The 12,081-nt window shown below is 43.6% G+C and overlaps 1 protein-coding gene across 1 annotated transcript in view; it reads right to left on the bottom strand.

Moving 5' to 3' along the window:
* Nucleotides 1-12,081, bottom strand: part of CLCN6 (chloride voltage-gated channel 6) — a 61,480-nt gene that overhangs the window by 13,359 nt on the left and 36,040 nt on the right. Inside the window, exons 8-13 of the mRNA XM_040430536.1 lie at nt 11,531-11,598; nt 11,284-11,342; nt 5,983-6,115; nt 5,704-5,817; nt 2,542-2,708; nt 2,337-2,463 (exon numbers count right to left, since the gene is read on the bottom strand). Coding sequence (XP_040286470.1) covers nt 2,337-2,463; nt 2,542-2,708; nt 5,704-5,817; nt 5,983-6,115; nt 11,284-11,342; nt 11,531-11,598 — 668 coding nt within the window. The remainder of the gene's footprint in view (nt 1-2,336; nt 2,464-2,541; nt 2,709-5,703; nt 5,818-5,982; nt 6,116-11,283; nt 11,343-11,530; nt 11,599-12,081) is intronic.

Here is a 12,081-nt window from a genome sequence, read left to right as displayed (position 1 = left end):
AGGCATAGAAGTGGACGTCCTTCGGCACCATCGTAAAGGTCAGTCCATTCGAAACTAGGGCTACACGATATATCGAAAAAATAATTGAATCGCGATAATCGCCAAATGCGATATGGCGATTTGGCCAACCCGAAAATGCCGCGATTATATATGAAGGGGCCCCTATTGATAAGATCCCCCACATAACAGCATCATCCACAGATCCCCCACATAACAGCGTCATCCACAGATCCCCCACATAACAGCGTCATCCACAGATCCCCCACATAACAGCGTCATCCACAGATCCCCCACATAACAGCGTCATCCACAGATCCCCCATAACAATGCATCATCCACAGATCCCCCATAACAGTGCCATCCACAGATCCCCCATAACTATGTCATACTCAGCCGCGTCAGCTGCTCATATGGGAAAATCCAAGCAAATAGACCTTTAGCACAATTCCCTTAAAATATTGCATCGCATATCGTTATCGCAATTTTTAGGGCCCTAATCGCAATCGCACAAAATTCCCATATCGTGCAGCCCTATTCGGAACCATTTATATCAGCGTGATCTGCATGCTAGACGACCTGCAAGGGTACCTGGCCACAGACTTCATCATCTTGCAAGGGCCAGGGATCATCTACGTTGGATGAGGGACCAGTGGGCCTCAGTGCTGTTCACTGATGAAAGTTAATTCACGCTGAGCAGAAATGATGGCCGCCAACAATGTTAGAGGCGTCAAGGAGAGCGCTATACATCAGCCACTGTTTTCCTTTGGTGATGGTGGGGTTACAGTGTGGGCAGGTGTGTCTAGTGAATACAGAACTACCCTACACTTTGTGAATGGTACAGTGACAAGCCCATACTACTTGAATAACATCATTAATCCAGCCATTGTGCCTCTGCATGAACAACACAGGCCTAATTTCATCTTCATGGACGACAATGTGGCAGCTTATTGAGGTCACATCATTATGGAACGGCTGCTGGAGACTGGGGGACCTCATGTGGAGTGGCCTGCACTTTCTCTAGACCTGAATCCCATTGAAAACCTATGGGATCAGCTGAGTCGCCGTGCAGAGACTTGTAACTCTGTACCCCAGAACCTCAATGACCTGAGGGCCGCCCTTCAAGAAGAGTGGGATGCCATGCCTCAGCAGACAATAAGTCGACTTGTGAACAGCATGAGACATCGTTGTCAAGCTGTAATTGATGTTCAAGGCCACATAAGTTTTTGCAACTGACATTTTTTGTGAGGGCATACCTACCACTGGTGCTTTTGTTTCAATAAATTGCTTGAGATGAGGAAATCACCATTCCTGCTTCTACTTACATGCCCTACTTTTATGATATAATATCACTGTAGCGTTAACTTTTTACGTTTTCCATAAATTTCACCCAAAAGCCAAATATCCCTAACTTTTTGTGAGTAGTGTATCTGAATCAATCCTTTATACACGTATTAAAAACATATGAATACATTTCACATTGGTCAAATTCACAGGAACATAATTCAGGTCAGGTAACTACCTATTACCTATATCTGTGATGTTTCATACTTTGATCACCTTGTCCCTCTCAGCACACAAACATAACATCACAGATGATGTGATAAAGTATCATTTGTTATCCACCTCCCCTGAACGTAACGTCACAGGGGGTATTATGCCGCTATCCTGGCAGTCACTTGTATGTACAATCTATGTGAGCACACTTCTCAGCCAGCCAGAGGGTCCACCACCAGAAGATCGAGGGGGCTGATGGTAGCAGATAATGTGTGAACAACAGGTCCGTGTAGCTCTCCCCTGCTGGAGGGTCCATGCAGCTGGTGAGAGGTGCACAACCAAATAACTGGACACACTTGTGCTTTCCTCCTCTTAGGTACATCCTGGGGACTGTCCTACTATAATTTCCCAGGAGGTACAAGCTATCACCACCACTTGTACACAGAAGGGGGGAGTGCACAAGCAGGTGGAAAGCTAGCAATACGCAGACTGGAAAAGATAAGCAGCTCAGAGCCCCATGAGGTGGATGACAATGATCAGGACAAGATGAGTGAGGAAGCCCCCGTCCTCGAGACTGACCACTACATAGTTTGGAGAAGGAGGGTGGGTCTTCATAGCCCTTTCCTACAAATAGAGCAGGACCATCCGGTTTTTAGTAGCACCACATGGTTACGTATTTATTTTTAGAGTTGTCTTTTCTTTGAAGGATACCTGGGGCTGTGTGAAGATAACTTAAAGACATCTGGAGCTACATGCAGCAATGGAGAAAGATGGGAGGAGGACAGGAAAGACGGGACCAGGAATAATGGTGTTTTCCATGCTGTCCAATGAATATAAAGTACCTGCATGGCGCCGGTGCTATTATTCCAGTCATTAGGGGGGGTGAGTGACCGACACTCTCCCAGAACCATGGATGAGGCAAAGACAATGACGGTAGTGACTAAAGAGACTAAGAGAGTCTCACAAACTCTGGAAGAGAAGAGAAGTTTAATGGTATTGTATACAGAGACATTTGGAGGACTCTGTGGCACGGGGCGGCAGAGTTACCTGATAAGCTTTGGCTTGGGGTGCACGTTCTTCATCCGGTATTTTGCTAGTCTCTTATTCAAGCAGTTAAATGTGGCTCCAAGCAACCCCCCAACCACCCCCATGATAATGAAGAAGGCCAAGTCCAACACCGTCCACAGGTGACACTTCTTGTCCGAGTCAGAGCACTAGGAGCAAAAAGGATAGCAGAGCCTAATGAACGTGCTCCATGTGGAAATGGCCTTTTAACCGCAAATATTCCTAAAGGGGAGCTCTATTAGGGAACTTCCTGAAGGGCAGGGGGATTTAAGCTTAACCATAACTATGCAAATTTCAGTCCCACAATATTTTCAAGATCCCTGCTTGCTGTTAGTGAATTATGTATTTCTGTTTACAGCCTGTATTGACCTAATGCTTCTCACAGCTGAGAATCTGCTACATGTGAATCCAATCTGTCCATGTCCATCTCTGCAAAGAGATATTATCTCTAGTATGTAGTTCAATCAATTTGTAAATTCATGACAACTGCTAATCTTGTACTGAATACACTCCCAGCATTCCCAGCTCATTCCGGGTCTAGAACTTGCTCTGGTGATTTACATTGTGTGAAGTGTACTGCTTATAGCTGATGAAGGCAAAAACTAACTACCTCCATGTATTACCAGAGCCCAAACAAGCTGGCTGACTATTCCCAAGGACAACCAGAATTGTGAATGCAGATCAGGAGGATCGCTCCAGAATAAGAAATGTATGTATGCAGTGAATCCATCAGCAGAATAGTGAGTGCAGCTCTGGAGTATAATACAGGATGTAATTCAGGATCAGTATAGGATAAGTAATGTAGTGTATGTATACAGTGACTCCACCAGCAGAATAGTGAGTGCAGCTCTGGAGTATAATACAGGATGTAACTCAGGATCAGTACAGGATAAGTAATTTAAGGTATGTACCCAGTGACTCCACCAGCAGAATAGTGAGTGCAGCTCTGGAGTATAGGATATAACTCAGGATCAGTACATGATAAGTAATGTAATGTAATGTAATGTATGTACACAGTGATTCCACCAGCAGAATAGCGAGTGCAGCTCTGGAGTATAATATAGGATATAGCTTAGGATCAGTACAGGATAAGTAATGTAGTGTATGTATACAGTGACTCCACCAGCAGAATAGTGAGTGCAGCTCTGGAGTATAATACAGGATGTAACATAGGATCAGTACAGGATAAGTAATTTAAGGTATGTACCCAGTGACTCCACCAGCAGAATAGTGAATTCAGCTCTGGAGTATAATACAGGATGTAATTCAGGATCAGTACAGGATAAGTAATGTATGTACACAGTGACTCCACCAGCAGAATTGTGAGTACAGCTCTGGAGTATAATACAGGATGTAACTCAGGATCAGCACAGGATAAGTAATGTATGTACACAGTGATTCCACCAGCAGAATAGTGAGTACAGCTCTGGAGTATAATACAGGATATAACTGAGGATCAGTACATGATAAGTAATGTAATGTATGTGCACAGTGATTCCACCAGCAGAATAGTGAGTGCAGCTCTGGAGTATAATATAGGATATAGCTTAGGATCAGTACAGGATAAGTAATGTAATGTATGTGCACAGTAAAGTCACTTAATAGCCAGAGGCTATGATAATTCTGTTTGTGGCCCGATTATATAAAACATAACCTTCTCTTAAAGGGGTTATCGGAGACTATAAAAAACTTCTCCATATGCCAGGCCCCTCACAATAAATATACTTACCTGGCTCCCCACGCCGCTCCTTGTCCCCACAATGCCGCTGCAGCTTCTCCCCGTACGCAGATGAAAACATCCTGTGTCGGGGAGAGGGGGGAGCAGCCAATTGCAGGCAGGGACGGGGACGCACCCGTGATGCTAGGGAGGCTACTCAACCCCCCCACCCCCCTGACACAGGATGTTTTCACCTGTGCACAGGGAGAAGCAGCATCAGCGGTGCGGGGACCAGGAGCTGGGAGCCAGATAAGTATAATCAATATGGGGGACATTTTTATACTCTTGGATAAACCCTTTAAAATGTAGAAAAGAAAAGAGAAAATGAAAAATTATAATAATAGTATTAAAAAGAGCAACTGTATACAGTGTTGTTATTTCTTGATATTTATCAGTTTTGACAGATATGGATGCTGGTCTTAGCAGCCTGTTGGCAGTGTAAGTGTTAATTTTTACACTATCTCTGCCTCTATAGTGGATAGATTGTATCTTCTGTCTATTTCTTAGTTACTAAATAACAGGTCGGTTATTCTTGTGTCACTGTCGCTTTATTACTAATCTTCAGAACTTTCCTTCTCCCCCCTCAAAATAAAGCAAACAGAGGTGGGGAACGTGAGAGAATTTTATTTGCTTTATCTATCAGCTATCTCTCTAAATCATGTAATAGTCTATAGCTTGCTGACCTGTTAGGCCATTTGTATCTATCCAAATTGCGACTGCTACTACTATGCCTGTCTATGGGTTGAATTTCCTTGATCTTCCCTGCCTAGATCAGTTGCCCCGGGACGCCTGCACTGCGCCCGCTGATCCATTCACTATATGCGGTTGTGGAATTCTAAAATACAGAACGGAGCTCCCCCGGCATGTTTCGCCGCTGCTGTGTCCCCAGGGGTATCGGAGCTTCAATCTATCAACTGTAGAGGCAGAGATAGGGTGAAAATTAACACTTACACTGCCAACAGGCTGCTAAGACCAGCATCCGTATCCGTCCAAACTGATAAATATCAAGAAATAACAACACTATATGCAGTTGCTCTTTTTAATACTATTTAGGGCTCTATTATTATCATTTTCATTTTCTCTTTTCTTTTCTACATGTTAAGAGAAGAAATAATAAAGGTTACGTTTTATATAATAAGGCCACAAACTGAATCATCATAGCCCCTGGCTATTAGGTGACTTTATTACGGACATATTCTGGGCCGCCTGGGGTCTATCAATTGATGAAGTATGTACACAGTGACTCCACCAGCAGAATGCTGGCCACAGATACATAGATGAGCCCTAAAACACATTGTTACTATGAAGGGATACAATTATGTCAGATTGTTAAACTATGTGGGTGTAAAACGTGGTCTTATAGGAACGGACGCAAAGTCCGTTTTAAATAACTATAGATAATGTCACTACAGTAAGCACATACACACCTTGAATTCCCCAAAATTGAGCAGACCAGGCACTTGGAAGGACCCCCAGCTTGAAAACAGAATCCCAGATCGGAAAAAATTCAATGTAAATGTGGCAGACATGGAGCAGAAGAGCTGACAAGAAAGGAGAATTCGGAAATCAGATCTACATGGAGCTCTCAACGTAGCACACATGCCTCTAGTCTTGCAGGGTCAGTCAATACTGACAAGGAGATTTAGATATGTAACAGATCCGCAGACGCCTCAAGCCCATATTACCAGACAACGACATCTACTCACCACTTTCCATGTAAGTCCCTGATTCCAAAAGCTGGATCCTTCTTCCAAACTGAAGAGTGTCCCCCCAATAGGAGCACCAAAAGCAGCAGCCACCCCTGCAGCAGCTCCAGCGGACACAAAGTCCCTCTTGTCCCTAAAAGAGAGAACAAAAAAAGACCGCAAATATCAAGCGTTAATGGCATCTCCCAGAGAAAAGTGCACACTGTATGCCCTGGTGGAGTCACATTCCTTGGAGATATATATATATATATATATATATATATATATAAAAAAAGAAAGTCCAACGGGAGCACCAACCTGACAAGCGGGTGCAATGTCCAAAAGGGGGCAACGGCAATCCCCAATAGTATAATCAAATAGAAAGCAGGACTGCACTCCAAAATGTGATGAAAAAATCAAAGCTGTTTATTCACCCATGTTATGGCAAAGTTTGCGACGTTTCAGCTCTTGCGAGCCTTTCTCAAGCATGGAGACAGTGAAAGTGAGCACATTTAAAGCATTACAAAAAGTGTTACTCCCATCAGGGTGTGGTTACAATCATCTTAAATTACAGACATGTGTTACAGTTATAAAGTGCATGTTTAGCATAGTGACTAGTGTTATACGTTCTATCATACCAGGATACCATCCCTCTTATATAGAACAAAATATATGTAGAACTTGTGTTCCAATTAGAATCATAAAACAGTGCAGACATACTGAATGGGGATCCCAGGAGTGAAATTCGGAAAGCCATGGAGCCCACATATACCATCATGCTCCCTATGCGTCTCGATCTCCTCAATGCGCATGCCCAGACTAACAACATCATGTGAATCACAATGTCAAAATAGTGCGCATGCGCTCTATAGGATAACATCTACCAGCGCCATTTTGGTTCAGGGAAGAATGCCCTAGATGTCCGCTCTATGTTCGTCACGTGAATAATAACCATACAGAGTATATACTCAAAGTCGTGACCATAGAACGGAACACATAGAAAATGTGCAGCAGACCGCAGCAGGGATCTCCTACAGGTGCCAGCATCAGGACCGGGATCCCCACCTCTCGGGAGGGACACCAGACCTTGGGGCCGTGTACGTCGGAGGGGGACATCTCCATGAGCCCCACCGACCTACCTAACCCACTTGCTGGAAAAAGCGGTCATAGAGGGATTGTCCCTCAACATATACAGAAAACAGCATCGCACTGTAGCTTAATAATGTCTCTGGAATAGCGCATATACGATAGGACACTGTAGTTGGTACTGGGCTGCATCGCTTCCAATTTGATTATATATATATATATATATATATATTTTTTTTATTTTTTTTTCCATTTTCAAAAAAAATGTAATTACACCAGTTTTCGGGTGCCAGAAGATATGAACAACAGCAGATACCACATGTGCCTGTTTTCCTTTAAAGGGGAACACCAACTTAAATGTTAAAGGTTGAATTTAGAAATAATCTCCAACAATCAGTGCTGCTCCATACTGAAGGGCTGATGATCCCTGCATGAAATATTACATAGCGTTCATTCAAATAAATGGGTAACCATGTTATACACTGTCACAAAAGCGACTTTCCTAGCCATAACGGCTGATCATTTGGGGTGAAAGCGACGGGATCCATCAAGATAAGCTTAACCCCTTCGTGACCAAGCCTGTTTGGGCCTTAATGACCAAGACAAATTTTGGAAATCTGACATGTGTCATTTTAGCTTAGAATAACTTTGTAACGGTTTTGCACATCAAAGTAATTCTGACATTGTTTTCTCGTCACATATTGTACTTTACTTAGGTGGTAAAATTCTACCGATAAAATATGCGCATCTTTATTAAAAAAGTGAAAATTTATGAAAATTTGTAAAAATTGGCACATTTTCCTATTTTCAACTGCAATATTTCATATACATACATAAATACTATTCAATATTTTTTTTATCAGAAATATATTTCCACATCTTTACTTTATTTTGGCTGCACTCACAAAAATTTTTTACTTTTTATTTTTTTATTTAGGAGACTTTACATTTTAACATAAATTTTAACATTTTTGAAGTACATATTTTTTCCTGCAACAAGCCAAGTTTGCAGAGGCTTATAAGTGTCAGAATAATAGAACGCCCCCAAAAGTGAACCCATTTTAAAAACTAGGCCCCTTAACGTATTTATCTATGGGTGTAATGAGTTTTTTGACCCACTAGTTTTTTAAAGAAATTAATGCTAAGAAGGTGAAAAAAAAATGTAATTTTCAGTTTTTACACAAAAGTGTAAATTTAAAGACAGATTTTTTTCTACAGAGCACATGAAAATGAAGATGCACACTCCAAAATGTAAGGAAACAAATCAGAAAAGGTAAAATTAATTCCAATGTCTGGAAAAATAAATTGGCTCTACGACCCATCCCAAAGGGATCCCTCCCTCCCTGGAAAGCCCACAAACTAAACAGAAAATGAGAATAAATTGGATTCCTGAACCCTACCCCCCCGCGCTTTTTGGTCTTAAGTAAAATTAATAATTCGCAACCGTATGGTACGTTTCAAAGCAGGGGTAATTACAGAGGCCTGGTTGTGATGTTTGCTACACACCCGACATCTTTTCTGTGGATACGTTTTGCTGGTAGTGGCAGGGACGGGGTGAGGGAAATGGCGTTCTGAAAGCCTTCGAACGTCCTCCGATTCGAAGGCTTGCCTAGGGGCGGGGGACTCAAACAGGAGACTCTCAATCACCTTCTCCTGGTACTCGAGGAAGTTCAGGTTTCCCTGGGACTTTTTAAATAAAATAAAACTATTGTAGGTAGCAATCTGGATGAGGTAGATTGCTACCTTTTTATACCAGGCCCTGTTTTTTCGCTTCACCAGGTAGGGGTGAAGCGCCTGGTCCGAGAGGTCTACACCTCCCATAAATTTATTGTAGTCTGTCACACAGACTGGTTTGTGCTTGTCCGCCGTAGCCCCCCTCTCCCTAACTGCCACTGTGGTGTCTGCATGCAAGGTGGTCAGCATGTAGACATCCCTCCTGTCCTTCCACTTCACAGCAAGCAGCTGGTCACTTGCGAGGGCGAAGGATGTTCCTTTCTCCAAACGTTTGGAGACCAGCAGTTGTGGGTATCCAACTCTATTTTTAAGGACTGTCCCACAAGCCCCTGTGTTTGCAGCATGGAGGGATTTATAAAGGGGTATACTAGTGTAAAAACTATCTGTGTACACATGGTACCCTTTGTGCAGGAATGGCGCCAACAAATCCCACACAATTTTTCCGGATGTCCCAATATTTTCAGGGCAGCCTGGGGGGTTAAGTTGGGAGTCTCTGCCCTCATAAATAGACAGACCACAGGTGTAGCCGGTTGTGCTCTCGCACACCTTATACAATTTTACCCCATATCTGGCACGCTTGGAGGGAATATGGAGGGAATATATTGACGGAAGGAAAGGCGGCCTTTAAAACTAAAAAGGGACTCATCAACGGATACATTTTTCTCAGGGGTATATCATTTCAAGAATAAATCTGTAAGGAGGGAAATAAGGGGTCTCAATTTATTTAGGCGGTCGAAGGCTGGGTCAGTTCTGGGGGGGACTTGGGAATTGTCAGAAAAATGCATGAACCGCATTAGGACTTCATAGCGGTTACGGGACATAACTGCTGCAAACACAGGGGTTGAGTGGACAGTACTCGCAGCCCAATAGGATCGGACAGAGGTTTTTTTTACAATGCCCATGTCCAGGGTAAGCCCCAATTTTTTTTTTATTTCAGGGACACTTGTGGGGGTCCACCGTCTTACATAAATAGAGGTGGGCTTTTGTACAGCAAACTGTGTGGCGTACAAATTAGTTTGCTGCACAATTAACTCAAGGACGTTATCATCCACAAATAAATGAAAAAAATCATAAGGGGTAAAATTGCTGACATCCACAGTAATTTGGGGAGTGGATAAAAATTGGGGTACTTGGGGGGAAAATGAAGTGACAGGAACCCACGTAGCAGAAGGGACGGGACCGCTGGGTGGAGAATGAGAGGAGGTGGTGACTTCTACCACCATAGGGCTATGGGGATGGAATCAGAGTCCCCGCTATCTGAAAATATTTCCGCCTCTGAAGCGGTGCCAGATTCAGAGTGGTCAGAGCAGAGAAATTCGTATGCCTGCTCCGCACTTAACAATCTCTGAGCCATTATTTTTTTTCTGTACAGCTCAGAAAGAAATTAAAATAACTGACCGTCCCTAAAAATGACTGACACCCACCGACTGACTGATACCCACTGACAGAGTGACACCCACCGACTGACGGGTCCCTAATAAAGATAATTGACCGCAACTAATAGACGGACGCCTAATCACGGACACCCACTGACCGCCAGTTACTGACGGACAGTTTATAATTTGATTTTTTTTCATTTTTTTTTTCACAGTATGTATTCACAGAGCCAGGACAGAAGTCTGATCTCTCTCTCCTCACAGAACAACTGCGCTGAGGGGGGAGAGAAGCACAGCCCCTGTCCTGGCCATGTTTTGTAAATATAATGGAGGTGATCTCCATGATAGGTTTATCATGGAGACCACATGATCAGGGACCATTATTATTGGTCCCTGATGGTTACTGTGCTGAAGGCAGATCTTCAGCACAGTAACCAGTGCGCATGTCTGTGGCATTTTTTTTTTTTATTAGATGGGGGGGGCGGCGCCCTAATAACTTTATTGAAACATATCTGGGGGCCATATTGCCCCGATCGGGGTGCTGGGGGACCTGATCGGGGCACAATTCGAACTTCTCTCTCCTCTCCTGAGGAGAGAGACCTTACAGTGAGCGGCGGCGGCCGGCTTTAAGTCTGCGCATGCGCTGGGCCGCCATCTGAGGGTAAGGGGGGGGTGGGTGTGAGGATCGGGACCCAGCTTAGGACCTGAAGCGCTGGGGGACCCGATCCTAGCATTGGAGACTTTCTCCCTCCTCTCTTACATGAGAGGAGGAAGAAAGTTTAGTGCAGGCATCTCCGCTGCCGGCATTTTCGGTGATCGCCGTGATAAAGTGTATCACGGCGATCACGTGATCAGAGACCGCTTGTCACGGTCTCTGATCACTGCCCCGAGCCCTCAGGGCACGGAGCTACAGAGATTGATTTTAGTGCTAACTTGGGCTGAAAGGCGGCGCTCCAGCCCATGGCCCCTTAGTGACCGCCGTAAAAACACGTATGGGTGGTCACTAAGGGGTTAAATCTTAAAGTGGAGTTCCAAAAGTTCCAACCTCCAAGGGACACAAATCCAAGTAACACATTCGCGAACGAGATCCAACATAAAGGTGAAATCTTCCCCCGTAGTAACTCACCTGTCACTGCGGAAATAAGGGAAGTCAAAGCGGATCTTCTGGAAGGAAATACTTTGGAACTAAAAGGATAACAAAACAGGTTTCAGATCCTTCAGATATGATCGAGAGCAATTCTGTCCTCATTACAAGATCATCGGTGACGCCATTATTACATTGTGTGGCAAGAAAGGGGTTTTCCTGACATCCGGATAAAATTAGGGAATGTGGATTCATCAAAGACATACCAGCAATGTTCCGAGGTCCTCACCTGAGGCAGCCCTGCTCCCACAACCGCCCCACTGTGAATCATTGGTCCTTCCTTTCCCACAAAAAGTCCTGGGGAAAAAGAGTGGAGAAACATCATGGTCTCTTTGTGAAGGAACATTTGGAAACACTAGTGCAGAATAGAGGGCAAAGTATACAGACAGGTACGGGGTTTAACCTCTTGGATACCAGAAGTTGTTTTTTTTTCGTCTTAATTTTTCTTCCCTGTCTTCCTGGAGCCAAAACTTTTTAGTTTTTCTGTTCACATAACCGTATGAGGGCTTGCTTTTTTGTGGGACAAGTTGTACTTTCTAATGCCACCATTTAATATGGCATACAATGTAGTGGGAAGCAGGAAAAAAATTCCAAATGGGGTCGAACTGGGGAAAAAAAACAAAAGTTTTGTTCCTACAGCATTCCCTATGCCACAAAACCGACCTGTGCCATTCTCTGAGTCAGTACAATTACAACAATACCACACAGTGTAGGTTTTTTTGTGTTTTAATAGTGAAAAAATGAAAAACTTTGAACAAAAAGATTTTTTTTTACAACGGA

This window comes from Bufo bufo, chromosome 1, assembly GCF_905171765.1.
Source record: "Bufo bufo chromosome 1, aBufBuf1.1, whole genome shotgun sequence".
NCBI lineage: Eukaryota > Metazoa > Chordata > Amphibia > Anura > Bufonidae > Bufo > Bufo bufo.
Note: the sequence above shows the minus strand (reverse complement) of the source record. Positions and strands in the feature narration are given on the sequence as shown.